The following is a 20,329-nucleotide window of genomic DNA, read 5'->3' as shown; positions in this document are numbered from 1 at the left end:
TAAAGGTGAACTAACCCTTTAATGTACTACAGACATTTTCTTGGTACTCAGGGGCCTCCAATCCTGGGCAAAATATAAATTAGTAGAAACAGCCAACGGATATCACAGACCCAAACGTACGCTCTACGGTTTGGGCCAAACCACTCCATCCTTCTCTCCCCACCCACCAGGTTCTCACTGAACTTAGCTGTCACTGCCCACGCAGTCCATGCAGCGGTCCGGAGATTTGAAAGTCCTGCTCTTCTTCCTTGTCTTTCCTGAGGGCATCCAAGCCAGATCAGAGTCATGTGCTGGCATGTGACCACTTTGACTACTCAGAATTGGTCTGGTCTGTCCCGGAAGCCTTAAGGAAAGACCGAATGCATGGACAGTCACGGCTGATCACCCACAGAGGTAAGTACATGGGGGATCTTGGGTTTGAGACGGGGATCGAGTGTTATTTCACCTTTTTTTCATTTTCTGTGAAAAGTGAACTTACACCGTAACTGTTCAATGGCCCACAGAGATTTGTGTTCCTCATTATGACACTAAACTCCAGTTTCAAAATTTTTTTATTAAAGAATGTATTCTTAACAGAAAAAAGTAATTTCTTCCTTTTTTTTGTCTGCTGTGATCTAACTTCCTGTTAGAGGGTGGCTGCGTTTGTTCTCCATGGTCCCAATGTTTGAAAGAACGTAGCCACCCTCTATTGCTGAATCCTGAAATGGACTATGGGATTTGTAGTATGTGTAAAACCCTCAAGGTTAGTAAGATAGCCTGTTTGTTGTTTTATTTTTTAGGCAGAGGCTGAGTAGCAGCCTGGGATGAGTCAGCCTGTGAGTGAGGCAGGATGAGTCAGCCTGAGGAGGACAGGCTGGGAAGCTCTAACAGGTCAGGGCCACCCTTCCAGAAACTTAAAGAACTTTCTGGAAGGGCAGGGAGAAGGCCCAGATCTGCATGTTTGAGGGACTTTCCTTACAGGAGGTTGGACATGGTGTTCAGGGCAACCCTCAAAAGTGTCAGAGTGTCAGATGGAAGATGGAGTGAGAGGCTGGAGTGTGGAGCCTGGGAGGGGGCCCAGAGAAAGGCCTGAAGGCAGCCACCAACCCATTAGGCTATCAGGAACGACAGTGTGAGTACTCTTACACCCTCCTGGGCCGCATACGAGGAGAAGGCGGTCAGGCGGAAAACCCAACTAGCTCCTCATCCGGGACTGTTTCACGTTGACAGCTTCTGGGTTCCCTTGCCCAGGGAATACCTTCAGGCAGCTGGGTGAAGAGGAGGATTCATCTGGGGTCTACCCAGGTACACCAGAGAGCCTGTAAGTGTGGCAGGAGTTCACCTCAGGACAGGCTGGGAAGCTCTAACAGGTCAGTTCTTCTGGAGCCCTCCCACCCTTCCAGAAACTTAAAGAACTTTCGGGAAGGGTGAGGAGGAGGCCCAGATCTGCATGTTTGTGGAGCCTGGGAGGGGGGCCCAGGAAATGGGCCTACCTACAGGCAGGTGCTGGAGAAGAGCATCTCCACTATACCACCATCTTCAAGGGAGAACATCCTGAGCAACAAGGAAGGAGACAGCCCAGAGAAAGGCCTGAAGGCAGCCACCAACCCATTAGGCTATCAGGAAGGACAGTGTGAGTACTCTTACACCCCCCTGGGCCGCATACGGGGAGAGGGCGGTCAGGCAGAAAACCCAACTAGCTCCTCATCTGAGACTGTTTCAAGTTGGCATCTTCTGGGTCCCCTTGCCCAAGGAATACCTTCAGGCAGCTGGGTGAAGAGGAGGAATCATCTGGGGTCTACCCAGGTATACCAGAGAGCTTTGGAGGCTCTTAAAGGAAAGACTACCTTTGGTCCACATTGTCGTACATAGATGTCCTCAAGTTTTTCAGTTCCCTTGGGCATCCCACACAACCTATCCAAGTGATCAACCCCTTGAAAAATCACAAAACCAAGCTCAAGGATTGTTTACTGACTCTGAAATCAGAGTGTGGAAGAAAACACGTGTTGCCTGGCTGTACAGAGCTTTAGGGGGACCCAAAACTCAGCGACTCCGAAGGGGGGTAGTGCATAGAGCATTGTACATGACAACTAATGTGCAAAAAGCAGAGGTTTGGGAGCTCACAAGAAGGCAGAAAAACATAGAAAGGAACAATTTCAGGGAAAATAGATTGCAGGGACATTGAATAGCGGATGTGTTTGGAGAATAAAAGACACCATTTGGTGTCACTTCAAATGACATCCTATTTGTATCCATAAAGGAAAACATTTTACAGGAAATCTGCATTTTAAAACATATTACACCATACAGAGATCAAGAATAAAATGCAACAATATCCACATGAGTCTATAGAACCCGGAGCTGGACATGAAATGAGAAGGCGGAGCCTTGTATTATGGATGGAGCCATATTCTATATATCCACATTTCTGAATTCTGCAAAGAAAGAATATTATCAAAAATTCATCTCCAGTCATCTTTGTTTGCCAAGATTAAAATATTACACCAAAGCTTCTAAATACGGTGACACCCATGGAATAATCTACAAATTCAGCAGGAGGACTGGCAACTTTTAGAAGTGTCTTTTGTGGCAGCAGAAGTGAGACTTCAGGGAGAGCTGAGGTATAGCCAGGAACTAGGCTGAGGGAAAGCTCTACACAGGACCTCCAAGAATATACAGGAAAGCAGTGGAAACAAACTCAGGCTCCGCCCAAAATACCACTTATTGGTGGGTGACCCCTTCGTTGTCTTCTTCCTATCAGCCGTGGTCTTCAGAATGAACTGACAGTAGTCGCCTGCAGAGAATAAAAGGATAATGAACACTTTTTCTAAACAACTTGGGTAATTCAAATAAAAAGTCCCTATACGTCCATCCCAAAAACTGCATTCTGTGTTTCAGACAACTAAATTATAAAGTGAACCATTGTACAATAACCGTCTTGCTTGACGTGATTGTAGCTGTAAACTTTGTGTATAAGTACTGCTCGAGACATGCCCATGAAAAATTGGATGTGAGTACAAATTAAAAAAAAAATAAAAGTATCATGAACAATAAGGGTCCAAACATCAAGAGTGGCCAACTAAAGACAGCCATATGAATGGAAACCAACTGCCAATTTTGACTGGTCTGACTGCCCATGTGTGACACCTGGAAGACAGAGTCAAGCATCAAGTTTTGCATATAACTTTATCTGGATCTGCCTAGCATGAAGGCAATTTCTGTACTTTAATTTATTAGAATGTTATATAATATTGTTTATTACTTTTTTTGAATATTAGATTTTTATATTAAATTATGAGCTTTTTCATAGTACTGTGTATATATATATATTTATTAAGATATATTTTTAAATATACTGAATATGACCAAAATTGTAGCATTTCAAATATGTCAATATATTTGGGAAGAATTTTTTAAAAATATATTTTTCTTCCATATGGGACTGAATACCCTTGTCCAGAGATTCCTCCAGACAGCTGGATAGAGAACTATCTGGGGTTTGGGGTAGTAGACCAAGAGAGGCTGGAGAGCTCTCAAAGAAAAGAAACCCTTCCATGGACTTGTACGTAGTTGCTAAAGAGTTTGTCCTTGGTTCACTGTTCCTTGGGCATCCCTTACCCCACCCAAGTTTAATACCCCTAATAAAACAAAAAAAAAAAACAAGCTCAAGGACTGTTTACTGTCTCCAGAACATAAGTCTGAGAAAATGTGCGTTGCTTGGCCGTGCAGAGGGACCCAAAATGTCAGAGACTCCTAAGGGGGTAGTGTTATACCCATGTGGAAAAAAATATATTTTAAATATATTTTAAAAATATACTTCCCAAATATATTACCATATATTTGTAATGCTACAATTTTGGCCATATTTCAATAAATACATTTATATATAAATACACATACATATATACACATACACATATATATATATATATATATACATACATATATATATATATATATATATATATATATATATATATATATATACACACATATATATATATATATATATATATATATACACATATATATACACACACACACACACACACACACACACACACACACACACATATACATACTGCATGTAGAAATGCGTTTTTATTACAAAATATATGAAAAATATTTTTAAAAATACATTTCAAATATACTGTAGGTCTGAAAAAAATAAGTCTACGTTTTTTAAATGCATTTACAAATATATGTAAAAATATATCTTATTTTTAAAAATATATATTTTTTTAAATATATTATGCAGATTTATTTTTAACATATAAAAAGTAATTTAACACCTATAATTATAACATACAATACATAATATAATATAAATATAATAATTTATTTTTTATATATACAGGTGAAACTCGAAAAATTAGAATATCGTGCAAAAGTTCATTTATTTCAGTGCAGCAACTTAAAAGGTGAAACTAATATATGAGATAGACTCATTAAGATAGTTCAAGCCGTGATTTGTCATCATTGTGATGATTATGGTTTACAGCTCATGAAAACCCCAAATCCACAATCTCAGAAAATGAGAATATTACATGCAATCAATAAAACAAGGATTGTACATAGAACAATATCAGACCTCTGAAAAGTAGAAGCATGCATATGTACTCAGTACTTGGTTTGGACCCCTTTTGCAGCAATTACTGCCTCAATGCGGCGTGGCATGGAAGCTATCAGCCTGTGGCACTGCTGAGGTGTTATGGAAGACCAGGATGCTTCAATAGCGGCCTTCAGCTCTTCTGCATTGTTCGGTCTCACGCCTCTCATCTTTCTCTTGGCAATGCCCCATAGATTCTCTATGGGGTTCAGGTCAAGCGAGTTTGCTGGCCAATCAAGCACAGTAATCCCACGGTCATTGAACCAGGTTTTGGTGCTTTTGGCAGTGTGGGAGGTGCCAAGTCCTGCTGGAAAATGAAGTCAGCATCCCCATAAAGCTTGTCTGCGGAAGGAAGCATGAAGTGCTCCAAAATCTCCTGGTTGACGGCTGCGTTGACCCTGGACTTAATGAAGCACAGTGGACCAACATCAGCAATGACATGGCTCCCCAAATCAACACAGACTGTGGAAACTAAACACTGGACTTCAAGCATCTTGCAGTGTGTGCCTCTCCATTTTTCCTCCATACTCTGGGTCCTTGGGCCTCTCCATTCTTCCTCCATACTCGGGGTCCTTGGGCCTCTCCATTCTTCCTCCATACTTGGGGTCCTTGGGCCTCTCCATTCTTCCTCCATACTCGGGGTCCTTGGGTCTCTCCATTCTTCCTCCATACTCGGGGTCCTTGGGCCTCTCCATTCTTCCTCCATACTCGGGGTCCTTGGGCCTCTCCATTCTTCCTCCATACTCTGGGTCCTTGGGCCTCTCCATTCTTCCTCCATACTCGGGGTCCTTGGGCCTCTCCATTCTTCCTCCATACTCGGGGTCTTTGGGCCTCTCCATTCTTCCTCCATACTCTGGGTCCTTGGGCCTCTCCATTCTTCCTCCATACTCGGGGTCCTTGGGCCTCTCCATTCTTCCTCCATACTCGGGGTCCTTGGGCCTCTCCATTCTTCCTCCATACTCGGGGTCCTTGGGCCTCTCCATTCTTCCTCCATACTCGGGGTCCTTGGTTTCCAAATGACATGCAAAAGTTGCTCTCATCAGAAAAGAGGACTTTGAATCACTGAGCAACAGACCAGGTCTATTTTCTATTGCACCTTTTCACAATATTCTCATTTTCTGAGATTGTGGATTTTGGGGTTTTCATGAGCTGTAAGCCATAATCATCACAATGATGACAAATCACGGCTTGAACTATCTTGCTTTGCATGTAATGAGTCTATCTCATATATTAGTTTCACCTTTTAAGTTACATTACTGAAATAAATGAACTTTTGCACAATATTCAAATTTTTCGAGTTTCACCTGTATGTGTGTGTATGTGTATGTGTATATATATATATATATATATATATATATATATATATATATATATAATTTATTGAAATATATTTTGAAATATATTGAATACGGCCAAAATTGTAGCATTTCAAATATTTGGCAATATATTTAAAATTTTTCTTCCATGTGTAGCCAAAAATCTATCTGTGTATGGTCAGCTTAAGATTTGCTTTAAACCATCTATTTTGGTTGATGAAAACAAAAAAAAATGACTTACGGTGCTGCTGAGGACAGGGGTCTTAGAGATCCGCTTCTTCACCAAATCCATCACCTGCAAGGATAAAATAGGTTTTCTATGATTATTATTCAATAGGTTTGCTTTTATGTTTGCTTTTAAGTCATGCATGACTAGCCTCACTCGTCTACTTCTGGAACTTGGTTGTATTGTTACATCTTCACAATATATATATATTAAGGTGTATGTGAAGACAAAAACTTTTTTTTCCCAACCTTGGATGCAGTGGGGAAAGCTTAACCCCTTGGCACCGGTGCTTCCCACAGGTTTCAGAAGGCAGGAGGCGAGGCAGGGTTTTAGGGCAATGTGACTGCCGTGATTCGCCGTCACATGATCAGGAATTCAATCTTGCAATGTTTCATGAGACTTGTAGATTGGCAACAGCTGGAGGGCTGATCTACAAGTCCCATGAAGCATTGCAAGATTGACAGTTACAAGCATAACTCCCGAAGGCAGAGGCATGATGGGACTTGTAGTTTGGAAACAGCTGGAGGGCTGCCAGTTTGACACCCCTGGGTTAGACTGTCGGACGTGACAGATAGCAGAGGGAAGAGCGATCAGAGAGGAAACAGGCAAGGCGCTTTGGATTGAGGCTAGTACACACTATAGAAGGATATGCTTTATTCATTTTTTTCATTTCAGAGTTTTACAACCACTTTAGGGATTTGACTTAATGTTGGCAATCTGAGAGGGATACACCACCCAAATTCAAGATTTGGCCAATCCATGCATGTATGATTATCACAAAATGTGGGGTCACCTACCCTTTTATCCAGCAGGCAGCCGAAGGTAAAAATGAAAAACCCCTATGAAAGTAGAGGAAAAGGTTGTTAAAAAAATTATGCATCTGCACTTCAACCCTATGACTCTTTATTACAAGTACATATATAGTGCTGTCAGTTTACATATATATTCTACATTCACATCAGTCCCTAACCCTCAAGGGGTGTACAATCTATGGTCCCTAACTCACATTCATACACATACTAGGGCCAATTTACCCATCTGCTTGTCTTTTGGAGTGTGGGAGGAATCCAGAGTACCTAGAGGAAAGTCACACATGCACAGGGAGAACATGCAAACTCCAGGCAGGTGGTGCCATGGCTGGGATTTGAACCAACACCCCTAGTACTGTCAGGCAGAAGTGCTAACCATTTAGCCACTAGTGTCCTCGTCTTACTTTATCTCCAGAAGGTGGTTGAATGATTTGTCCATCCAGCGCCATCATTTAATTCCTGAATTAAAATCCTGCCCCTGTTTGATACAGTACATTTTTCCTCACCCCTCTTGGTCTCCCTCTTGCATATCACTTTGTGACCAATTCATGTAAAAACCCTCAAACATTTTATTCCCTGTACTTCTTTATTCTCTGTGACCAGATGTGTGCCCTCCACTGGCCAAAATGGTCCAAATTCATCACTAAGCACCAACGTAATTTTTTTTTTCACATTGACATTTTAAGGGTCACCAACGTAAAAGAACCTTCATTAAGGGCAACTACTCTGTAGGCCATGCTGTTTATTACATGATCTAAACCACTGTGCATTGTATGCTGTATGCAACATACTCTACACCAGTGTTTCTTAACGTTTCTTCAGTCAGGCACCCTCTAAAATTATGGACAATACTGAGGCACCCTCTAAAATTATGGACAGTCTTGAGGCACCCTCTAAAATTATGGACAGTACTGAGGCACCCTCTAAAATTATGGACAGTACTGAGGCACCCTCTAAAATTATGGACAGTCTTGAGGCACTCTTTAAATTATGGACAGTCTTGAGGCACCCTTTCAATTATGGAGAGCCTTGAGGCACCCTTTAAATTATGGACAGTGTTGAGGCACCGTCTAAAATTATGGACATTCTTGAGGCACCCTTTAAATTATGGACAGCCTTGAGGCACCCTTTAAATTATGGACAGTGTTGAGGCACCCTCTAAAATTATGGACATTCTTGAGGCACCCTTTAAATTATGGACAGTCTTGAGGTACCCTCTAAAATTATGGACATTCTTGAGGCACCCTTTAAATTAAGAACAGTCTTGAGGCACCATCTAAAATTATGGACAGTCCCAAGGCACCCTCTAAAATTATGGACAGTCCCAAGGCACCCTTTAAATTATGGAAAGTCTTGAGGCACCATCTAAAATTATGGACAGTCCCAAGGCACCCTCTAAAATTATGGACAGTCTTAAGGCACCGTGTAAAATTATGGATAGTCTTGAGGCACCCTGTAAAATTATGGACAGTCTTGAGGCACCCTCTAAAATTATGGACAGTCTTGAGGCACCCTGTAAAATTATGGACAGTCTCGAGGCACCCTGTAAAATTATGGACAGTCTTGAGGCACCCTCTAAAATTACAGACAGTCTCGAGGCACCCTCTAAAATTGTGGACAGTCTCGAGGCACCCTGTAAAATTATGGACAGTCTTGAGGCACCCTCTAAAATTATGGACAGTCTTAAGGCACCCTGTAAAATTATGGACAGTCTCGAGGCACCCTCCAAAATTACAGACAGTCTCGAGGCACCCTCTAAAATTATGGACAGTCTCGAGGCAGCCTTTAAATTATGTACAGTCTTGAGACACCCTCTAAAATTATGGACAGTCTTGAGGCACCCTTTAAAATTACAGACAGTCCTGAGGCACCCTTTAAATTACGGACAGTCTTGAGGCACCCTTTAAAATTACAGACAGTCTTGAGGCACCCTTTAAAATTACAGACAGTCCCGAGGCATCCTCTAAAATTATGGACAGTCTTGAGGCACCCTCTAAAGTTATGGACAGTCTTGTGGCACCCTCTAAAATTTTGAACAGTCTTAAGGCACCCCATTCTAAAATGTAAAAGGCTATTCTAATAGTTTTATATAATGCAGCAACATCTACCCACCCAACACTAGAGGTGATTTATTCGTCCAAAGCAAATACACTTTTGCACACTGGTACTGACTAGTATTCCGATGTTTCTCTTCTCCCGTCAGTTTTTCTCCATTGGTCAGCTAATGTGACTCCAGCACAGACGGAGAAGGGCAGGGAAGGGTCAAACTAGGATACTGTGCAGACAAACAACATCCTTCTTCTAAGGGCTTTTATTCTCAGATAAATAGGTGCAGGAACTCCCTGCCCTCTGAGCCACATCTCGTCTCCCCCCACCCACCTCTGAGGACCATCCACTGGTTCCACTCTCTATCCATATCCCATCACAGCCCTTTTTAAAGAGTATAGAACCAAGAATTATTTTGTGGTGCTAAGTAAGTTGTATGGAAATTACAAGAAAAGTAATAAAATAGATACCCCACAGCCAGCAACAATAGACTCTCCCCAAGCAACAATGGACCCCCACAACAAAATACCACCCCAGCAACAATAGACCCTCAGCAGCGACAATAGATCTTACAGCAGCCAGCATTAATGTGGCCAGCAACCCTCCTTCAACAGTAGATCCCTTCCAGCAACAATTGACCCCAGCAACATAGGCCCTCCCCCAAGCAGCAATAGACCTCCCAAGCAAAAATAGACTGCCACATAAAAATAGATCCCACCAAGCAACAATAGATGCCCCAGAAGCCAGCATCAATAGACCCTTCAGCACACCCCAGCACTCCTTGCCGTTATTGTACATACATTAATTGCTGGAGGTGCCAGCTGAAAAAAAAGCCCTGCTTCTTACTGATGATGTCACTGGTTGTCAGGACGCTGGCAGCTGGTAGGTTATAAAAGTTCACAATGAAAACCTGTATCTTTGTGTACCTTCAAAAAACTCCACTCTCTTGGCTTCCGAGACTCTGCTCTCTCCTAGTTCTCCTCCTACCTATCGCAGCGCTCCTTCAGCGTTACCTATAACTCTGGCTCCTCCTCTTCACTCCCTCTTTCTGTAGGGGTCCCTCAAGGTTCTGTCCTTGGACCCCTTCTCTTCTCCATCTACACCTCCTCCCTTGGTCACTTGATAAACTCCCATGGCTTTAAGTACCATCTCTATGCTGATGACACACAAATCTTTCTTTCTACTCCTCACCTCACCCCTTCAGTCTCCTCCTCACCTCACCCCTTCAGTCTCCTCTCGCATTACTAACCTACTAAGCGACATATCAGCATGGATGACACTCCACTTCTTCAAACTCAATCTTTCCAAAACTGAGCTCTTAGTATTCCCCCCAGCCTGTGCCTCCTCCCCTGACTTCTCCATCAAGATCAATAATACAGCCATCAGTCCCTCCCCTCATGCCAGGGTACTAGGTGTAATCCTAGACTCCCATCTGTCCTTTCAGCCCCAAATCCAATCGCTGTCCAAATCTTGTAGACTTCACCTCCGCAACATCTCCAAGATACACCCGTTCCTAACCTCTGAAACTACTAAGAAACGTATTCACTCCCTGGTTATCTCTCGCCTTGACTACTGTAACTCCCTCCTCATTGGCCTACCTCATCGCAGGCTATCCCCTCTTCAGTCTATCATGAATGCTGCTGCCAGACTCATTCACCTTACTAACCGTTCTGTATCCGCCACCCCTCTCTGCCAATCCCTCCACTGGCTTCCCATTGCCCAACAGATAAAATTCAAAACATTAACAATAACATATAAAGCCATTTATAACTCAGCCCCAAATTACATCACCAATCTTTTCTCCAAATACCACCCAAACCGTACTCTCCGCTCTTCACACGACCTCCTGTTCTCTAGCTTCCTTGTCTCCTCCTCCCATGCTCGTCTCCAGGAATTCTCCAGAGCCTCCCCCATCCTTTGGTGCGCTCTACCCCAATCTATCCGACTATCGCCTACTCTGCTCACTTTTAGGCGATCTCTGAAAACCTCTCTCTTCAGGGAATCCTATCCTGCCTTCAGCTAATAATGGAATCTTCTATTCCTCCTACCAGTTCATCCCCCACAGTTATTACCTTTTGTACCACTAGCCCCTCCCTCTTAGATTGTAAGCTCCAAGGAGCAGGGCCCTCCTATCCCTCTTGTATTGATCTGTATTGTTGCTGTATTGTCTCCCGTTATATTGTAAAGCGCTGAGCAAAGTGTTGGCGCTATATAAATTCTGTATAATAATAATACCTATAGGGTAGGCTTGTTCCACCCCCTGGCTTGTATACAAGTTTTGGGCAATTTTTAGACATTTTGCCAAGGCACCCCTGAAGAAGCCTCGAGGCACCCCAGCGTGCCTGGGCACCCTGGTTGAAAAAGGCTGCTCTACACAGCTGCATCAGACATTTTCTGAGCTGCCACACCCTGTACACCCCTGGTGCCAAACCTTTGGCCTTTTGGCACTTTTTGTGTGGCCCTCTGGGCCCCTGCAGACACTAATCTGTGTTTCTCTTTTGTCATGTTATTGTAGTGATTTCTAGCAGCCTCATGTAATATGTTTCCAGTCTATGACTCTCTTCTGAGGTATGTCTCCAGCAACTCCTATAGCATGTTCACAGTCTCTGACAGTCTCTTGCAGCATGTCCGTAGTCTCTGACCATCTCTTGTATCATTTCCACAGTCTCTGACCATCTCTTGTATCATATCTAGTCTCTGACCATCTCTTGTATCATATCTGAAATCTCATATCTGAAATCTCTACTGTATTATGTCTGCAGTCTCTGACCATCTCTTATATCATGTCCATAGTCTCTGATTATGTCCTATTGTGTGTATGCCGTTTCTGATAAGGAATATTCACTGATATTTTGTGTGGCCGGTGCAGCGTGGTCAGGTTGCAGCAAAACTTGAAACTTGTATTAGACATAATACCAACGTTACAGACACCCTGGTGGGAGAACATCACTACGAAAATAACTCACAGTTCAATGTAGTCAGAAGTGTAGGAGGAGAGGTGCCGACAGCATCTGTTTTAGAGGGTGAAGCGTGGTCTGGCTGGTCTGTTCCCAAGGGGGAAGCTCCTTTCCAGGATAGCGAGCCCCTAATCTTTGTTTCCTGGCCAGGAACCTTTCCCTTGCTAGCTATCTACATAACAATCACAGTTTCTCTCCCTACGCTAGTCACGCAGTAGAAGGTGCCAAAACCCAGGCGAAAAGACTTATATAGACCCTGTTGACCCAAGATGGCCAGCAAGGGTCACATGGGTGCGGCATAGCCAACTGCAACGCTGCTCCATTGACCCTGGAAACCTTAGAGAAACTTGACGACCGCTGCTGAACACCATGCTGTACATAAAATCTCTTCTCTACTTTTTTTCTGTACACCTTGATGCACATTACACAACCTGGACCACCACAGTCTGCACATGCTGCTGAACACCATATGCTAAAGACTGCTATACGATGTAGACCGCAGCTATACACAGCGGACCACAGTGCTCAGTATATTTGCCACTTCACAATGAAGGCGTGTTGGTTGTAGGTGGGGGGGAGAGGGGTGGCACACGGTAACAGGAAAATTGTATAACTCCAGCCCTGTCATCGTAAAGATCATTGTCCCTCGCTGTTATCATATGGGTCCTATGTCATCGTATGAGGCATTGTCCCTCTCTGCCATCAAATGGGTCATTGCCCCACCATGTCATCATATGGATCATCGTCCCTCTCTGTCATCGAAAGTGTCTTTGTCCCTCTAGGTCATCATATGGGTTATTGTTCCTTTCTGTCATCATATGGGTCATCATCCTTCTCGGTCATCATAAGGGTCATTGTTCCGCTCTGTCATCGTATGGGTCTTTGTCCCTCTAGGTTATCATATGGGTTATTGTTCTTTTCTGTCATCATATGGGTCATCATCCTTCTCAGTCATCATAAGGGTCATTGCCCCACCATGTCAGCATATGGATCATCGTCCCTCTCTGTCATTGAATGTGTCATTGTTCCGCTCTGTCATCATATGGGTCATTGTCCCTCTAGGTCATCATATGGGTTATTCTTCCTTTCTATCATCATATGGGTCATCATCCTTCTCGGTCATCATAAGGGTCATTGTCCCTCCATGTCATTGTATAGGTCATTGTCCATCTGGATCATCATATGGGTTCATAACCCTCCATGTCATCATATGGGTCATTGTCACTCTAGGTCATCATATGGATTATTGTACCTTTCTGTCATCATATGGGTCATCATCCTTCTTGGTCATCATAAGTGTCATTGTCCCTCCATGTCATCATATGGGTCATTGTCCCTCTGGATCATCATATGGGTCCATAACCCTCCATTTCATCATATGGGTCATTGTCACTTTAGGTCATCATATGGGTTATTGTTCCTTTCTGTCATCATATGGGTCATTATCCTTCTTGGTCATCATAAGGGTCATTGTCCCTCCATGTCATTGTAGAGGTCATTGTCCATCTGGATCATCATATGGGTTCATAACCATCCATGTCATCATATGGGTCATTGTCACTCTAGGTCATCATATGGGTTATAGTTCCTTTCTATCATATGGGTCATCATCCTTCTCGGTCATCATAAGTGTCATTGTCCCTCCATGTCATCATATGGGTCATTGTCCCTCTGGATCATCATATCGGTCCATAACCCTCCATTTCATCATATGGGTCATTGTCACTCTAGGTCATCATATGGGTTATTGTTCCTTTCTGTCATCATATGGGTCATCATCCTTCTCAATCATGATATGGGTCATTGTCCCTCCATGTCATCGTATGGGTCATTGTCCTTTTCTGTCATTATATTTGTCACCAAAATTCTCCTCAAAAACCCTGTAGACCAGGATCAGCCCTTCCAGGACTGACACAGATGTATTTTCACTTTCATAGCCAGTGTGCTTGCTCTCCACCACCATCACACATGGCAAATGAGATTTTCTGCTGTTGTACGACTCTTCTTGGTGACCCTTATGTGTATTCTCACACACAACACATTCTTTCACACCTTCACATTGCCAGAATGGTCCAAGTCTCCTCCGATACAACCTTTTGAGACAGATCCATGTAGAGTAGCAAAGGCCCTCCAAATTACCACCATCAAGCATACCAACAAAGAGTCCTTGTATCCTCTTCACAATAAGAGTTAAAGTGTATGCAATCCATTTTTTGCAGCTTTGGAGTGAGTGAAAGAATAGTAATAGGAATTCTGAAGCAGAAATAGTGGGGATGTCTTCCAAAAGAGACACCTGTTCCAGTGACAAATGTCTTAGAAGGTGATATCCCTTCACTTTGGAGAGTTTCTTAATTCTGTTGTTTCTCCTCAACAGGAAATAATGGGAAATCCCCCGACTTAAAGATTTTGTTTGCTTTTGCAGCTGATGATTGGCATTGAGTGTCACTTTCCCCATCCCTTTTAAGCCAAACTCTTTTCCATGTAATGATTTGGCTAAAGCCATTTCCCTGGCTTAAAGCGGAACTAAACCTTCCAATTCTTTTCAGCCAAGGAAGCTGCCATCTTAGCCTCTGTTTGATCTGCAGCTGCAACAGTCCTGTGAATGTGGTCATTTATGACACCACCCATTTGATGGCTTGGTTGGGAGCAAAAGCAAACATGACAGCGTTCCCGGTATGCTGGGAATTTAACTGTTTTTTGAAACCGGTAAATCAAAGGGCTTAGTTCCGCTTTAAGTGCATAACTTTACTATTACAATAATTTTACCCTTTAACTGCTGCTGTTGTCTTTTGGTCATGATCCTTCAGCAATATGTCACTATCCTGCTGAGTTTTAAGAAGTCTACATTATGCTGTGTTGGTAAAAAGGCAATATTAATATCTATTTCATCATCCAAATCCAATTGAAAAGAACTAAGCCCAAGACTGATTGCATAGTATATTTTGGTCTGAGTCAGAGTTTGATGTTTTGAGAAATTCCCAATGTGGTAATGAAGTCTAATTGCCCCTAACATCATTAGAGTGTGGAAGCATTCACTGCAACAGTTAGTAAATAGGATTTATTTTGTGATTCACTAGTTGGTCAGGTGCAAAAAATCACTAACTTGTCTCTCTATTCATCACTTACTTGGAGTGGGTTGAGCAGGACGAAGAGATAATGTAAAGCTATTACACTCCCATCTGACAGTAAAGGGATCCCAATAGCCCAGGTCAACCCAAACTGTGGGGTGCAGAATATGATGGCTTTCATCAGCTTCTTAATAATTTCTGCATCCTCGTTGTTGCCTTCAGAAATGGATGGTCTGAGTAGCTTACGGATCACCACAAGAAGCACCAGGAAATTTCCAGATATGGTAACGATGGTGGGTATACTGAAAGCCATTGATGCCCCAGAGTCACTGCTGAGCCAACAAACATTGTCCTTATTGTAATCATCAGTAGGTGTGTAGTAGAGGAAGGTCCATACAGCTATCACGCTAGGACATATATACCCTAGACCGATGGAAAGGCTCATGAATTCCTTCTTGGTTATATGGTGAAATACAAACACCAAACGGCAGAATATGAAGATACTTTGGACCAAGGTCCAACAAAAAAATGCCATCAGAGAAAAATGAGTAGAGAAAGTCAACCCGACACAAAGCCTTAAGTGCTCTTTTGGTGTGATGTAAATTGTGGCAATGAAAGATATATTACTTATCAGCAGGAATATGGAGACATTGAGGATGGCCGTGTGACGGTAGTAGGCTACAAGGTTCATTGGAACTCTCATTATATACACCTGAAACACAATACAAAGAATAAGGGATGCTATAGAAATGGCAAGACCCATAATTGTGATGTAGTCAAGTATGGGGGAATTTCGAAGGCTTTCTGGTATGAACTTCGCCATCAACACAGAAAATGAGGTAAGATGCTGGCAAGCACAATTGGTGACACCATCAATGACTTCAGTGGTGCACCCATCAGAAGACCAACTGTTTGTGGAGAAATTCCAAAATGCACATGTGGCTGTCTGGTCGCAGGCTCTGCTGTTACACTGGAATCTCAAGTTGACATTAGGGTTGCTGTAGCTTTTATTTCCAAGCAACATGACATTGGTTAGGATGTTGCTGTCCACTTTAAGTGCACCCAGGTCTTGGTCATAGTTATCTGGAAATCCCATGCTCAGGTAATTGTAGGACAGTAAAAAAACATTGACTAGACACGAAGGATCAAAGTCTTGCTTGCTGTCTTCTTCAGATAATGCAAGACTACCACGTGGAAGTCTCAAGGCTGTATGATTGGTCAAGTCACTGCAGGAAGCAACCAGACAATTGAAGTCAATATTTTCTTGGGACACATTGAAAGATGAATTGGACATTGCCATCCTTGATAAAACTCTCTCCAAACTTTCCAAAAGTTGGGGACCAATGGCATTGTGGACACCGGATGCTGGACTCCAAGAAGATTCATTCAGAAGTTGGTTAGTGATATAGAGAATGTCCTAGGGAGAGGACAACAAAATGGCTTGATTAGACTTCTGATTTAATCACTTCATTCAAAATATAACATCCTAAACTGTAATTCAGTAACTGTCTGGGGAACAAAATTCAGGGAGAATTTGCAACTTCCAAGACACCATTACCTGACTGGACATTATTCATTCTTGTTTTAGTTACGATCTAATAAGGGTACCAATGGGAGGAATAGTGCCCTATCGGTGTCAGTGGAAGGAATAGTGCTCTATTGTTAGTATCAATGGGTGTAATAGTGCCCCACACCCATAGTCAGTAGGATGAAGAATAATGACCCATCACTGGAATAGTGGCCTTTGCCAGTATCAGTGGGGTGCCCCAATGTCGGTACTAGTGAGAGGAATAGTGCCCCATCAATAGAATCAGTGTGAACAATAGTGCCCCATTTGTGCTGTCACTGGGAGAAATAATGTCCCATTGTTGGTGTCAAAGGGAGAATTAATGCACTACTGTTGGTGTCAGCAAAAGGAATGGTGTCTCATTGTTAGTGTACGTGGGAAGAATAGTGCCCCGTATCAGTGGAAGGAATAGTGCTCCAAGGACCAGATATGGAGATGCAAAGGGCCACATTCGACCAGCGGGACGCAGTTCCGAGACCACTGCTTTAAATAAAGCCTTAGCTGTTACTGTGTATGCAGGTGACAGGAACTCTTTACATGTGAATGTGACAGATGGGGTCTGGTCTGGCCAGTCTATGACTTGCTGGAATCGGTTTAAGAGAAATTAGTGGCAGTAGACTCTTGGGTGGATCTACGGTTAGCTTTACAAACAGTGGCATGTGTGATGTTAGCATTGGTGCCAGACTGGACACAAGTAGTCACCACAGGAGACTGGCATGTGCCTACAGATTAAAGCAGAGCTGTGTCTGAGCAATAGAAAAAAGAAAGAGGCCAGATATACTGTATACTGTTCTTTAACATGACCTAGCCAATAGTTTGCAAGAAGCATGTCCATGTCTGGCAATAAGAAGACCTGTGCAATTATGGGTAATGAAGGGTAATGCACACCTCAACAGAAAACGAGTATATGAGAAGCTGCATGAATTCATTGTTTCATGGCACTAGCCAATAAAGTATACTTTTCATACAGGCTTAGGCAGGGGCGGACTGACCATTTGGAACCTCGGGCACTGCCCGAGGGCCCGGGGTCAGTAGGGGGCCCCATGAGATGCCCCTGGTACCTTTTTCATAGGCTTTTTTGAGTTTGGGCAAGGACACAGGGGCCCCATGATCCCCTATTGCCCGGGGCCCCATGAGTTGTCAGTCCGCCCCTGGGCTTAGGTGAACAGAAACAGTAAAAGACGGCATATCTACGAGTTAACCTTCTGTACGGGCTATTATACTGTCCCGTTTACCTAAAGAGTGTAATTTGTGGTACAAGAGCATTTCACGTGAGGCCTACAATTATGCAGTATCTGATTTCTCCAGCTGCTCCCTGTAGAAGCTTTTATGTTACAGTCACAAAAATAATGGTTGCATAGTTAATAAAGTTGAAAAAAGACTGTTGTCCATCAAGTTTCAACCTCTGACAATTCCTGAAGTTTGAAAAGCTAAAAAAAATCCTCTGGTAAACTGTTGGCAATTTTGCCACAAGGGAAGAAAACAAATTCCTTCCTGACACCAAGGAGCAGCTAGATGGATTCCCTTGATCAAAAATTGCTAAATGGATATCATTAGTTGCACATTTAACTTTGTGACATAGGTAGCTTATGCATTCTACGGCTTAACCGCCCCTATTGCAGAGAAGGACTTCAGAAACCAGGGTTTCTTAACCAGGGTTCCTCCAGAGGTTGCAAGGGTTCCTTGAGCAATGAGCAATTTCTTTCTCTTAGATAAGTTCCCACTGACACCATTGATCCTTTTAGCTATCTGTAATTCTTCCCACCGAAGACAAGTGTACGGAGCATTCTTCCCATTGACCATCACCATGATGTATCATGAGTTTTTGCAGGGGTTCCCTGAGACCGGAAAGTTATTTCAAGAGTTCCGCTGTGTTGAAAAGGCTAAAAAAGGCTGTCCTAAACTGATAGAAAATTTTCTTCCATAGGTAACCAATATCACATTCTCCGTTGCTACAGTGCACGTAATAGATGTTTGGCAGAGTGCTTATAGGGTGGAAACATAGCTATTTAAAAGGGTAGAAAATGTTAGTATTAGTAAAATGTTAAGTTTGGGAAAAAAAGATGTTTAAATATTTCCGAGGCCCTTATAAAAAATATCACAAAAAATCCTGCATGTCTGCTGCCATATCACCCTTCTAATTCACCCCTTTTGGTATGTTGCACTATACCCCCTGCTGTTAGCAAAGCCCCTAGTTGCCACTCTTAGCCGTATTGTTCCTGTTCATAGAGCAATAAGGCTGTGAAGAGAAATGTATGTTCAAACCAGAATACAGTAAACCACGTTAGATTAAACTTCTAAGCCTTCTTAATACGTTAAACTGTCTGTGGATCTTGCCAAGTCAGCATTTTTCCATATTGTTTACACAGACCGGGTCTTAGTACAGTAAGTACGTCATTTACACAAAGTGACATTTGCACAATTGACCTGCCTTTCTGATTGTGTGGTACCGGAAACCGGAACCCAAACTCTAGATGTGGCTTTACTATGTTTTATATACAAAGACATGGAATCCATGGAATCCTAAGGTTCCTCTACAGCAACCATTCTCAACCAGCATCCAGTGGAACCTTGGAGTTCTTCCAGAGTTTGCCAGGGGTTCCTTGAGCAATGACTAATTTCTGTCTCTCAGATACTGTATGTAGCCACTAACACCAATGATCTTTTTAGCAATATTTTGGGGGGGGGGGGGTGATTCTTCCCAGTGATCATTCTCCCCAAAGACTATCACACAAATGAACTATGAGCATTAGATGTAGAAAATATTAGCTGGGGTTGTCTGAGATCGGAAAGACATTTCATGGGTACTTCAATGACTGAAAGGCTGCTCCAGAGGTTGCCAGTCATCAGCTAACAACATTGTTATCTAGATCACCCCCTAGAACTTTAATAAATTGATTGAAAAGAATTGGACCCAGCAGCGATCCCTGTGTTACACCTTTGCTAAGCTCGTTTTAAGTATGTTTTACTTACAAAGACATGAAATCCATGGAACCCTAAGGTTCCACCACAGCAACCATTCTCAACCAACATCCAGTAGAACTTTGGAGTTCTTCCAGAGTTTGCCCAGGGGTTCCTTGAGCAATGACTAATTTCTGCTTCTCAGATACTGTATGTAGCCACTGTCACCTATGATCTTTTTAGCAATCTTTTTTTGGGGGGGATTCTTCCCAATGATCATTCTACCTAATGACTATCACACAAATGAACTATGAGCTTTAGATATAGCAAATATTAGCTGGGGTTGTCTGAGATAGGAAAGACATTTCATGAGTTCTTCAATGACTGAAAGGCTGCTCCAGAGGTTTTCTTCAATGACTGAAAAGGCTGCTCCAGAGGTTGCCAGTCATCAGCTAACAACATTGTTATCTAGATCACCCCCTAGAACTTTAATAAATTGATTGAAAAGAATTGGGCCCAGCAACAATACCTGTGTTACACCTTTGCTAAGCTTGTTTTAAGTATGTTTTATTTACAAAGACATGGAATCCTAAGGTTCCTCCACAGCAACCATTCTCAACCAGCATCCAGTGGAACTTTGGAGTTCTTTCAGAGTTTGCCAGGGGTTCCTTGAGCAATGACTAATTTCTGCTTCTCAGATACTGTATGTAGCCACTGTCACCTATGATCTTTTTAGCAATCTTTTTTTGGGGGGATTCTTCCCAATGATCATTCTACCTACAGACTATCACACAAATGAACTATGAGCTTTAGATATAGCAAATATTAGCTGGGGTTGTCTGAGATCGGAA

At 42.7% G+C, this 20,329-nt stretch overlaps 1 protein-coding gene across 1 annotated transcript in view; it reads right to left on the bottom strand.

Moving 5' to 3' along the window:
- Positions 1–20,329, bottom strand: part of LOC149443312 (adhesion G protein-coupled receptor F1-like) — a 47,738-nt gene that overhangs the window by 2,828 nt on the left and 24,581 nt on the right. The window contains exons 7-9 of the mRNA XM_089655699.1: positions 15,069–16,427; positions 6,928–6,969; positions 6,146–6,199 (exon numbers count right to left, since the gene is read on the bottom strand). Coding sequence (XP_089511825.1) covers positions 6,146–6,199; positions 6,928–6,969; positions 15,069–16,427 — 1,455 coding nt within the window. The remainder of the gene's footprint in view (positions 1–6,145; positions 6,200–6,927; positions 6,970–15,068; positions 16,428–20,329) is intronic.

This window comes from Staurois parvus, unplaced genomic scaffold (assembly GCF_062004578.1).
Source record: "Staurois parvus isolate SC_StPar_1 unplaced genomic scaffold, SC_StPar_1.0 ptg000860l, whole genome shotgun sequence".
NCBI lineage: Eukaryota > Metazoa > Chordata > Amphibia > Anura > Ranidae > Staurois > Staurois parvus.
This window is presented reverse-complemented; position numbering and strand designations above follow the sequence as displayed.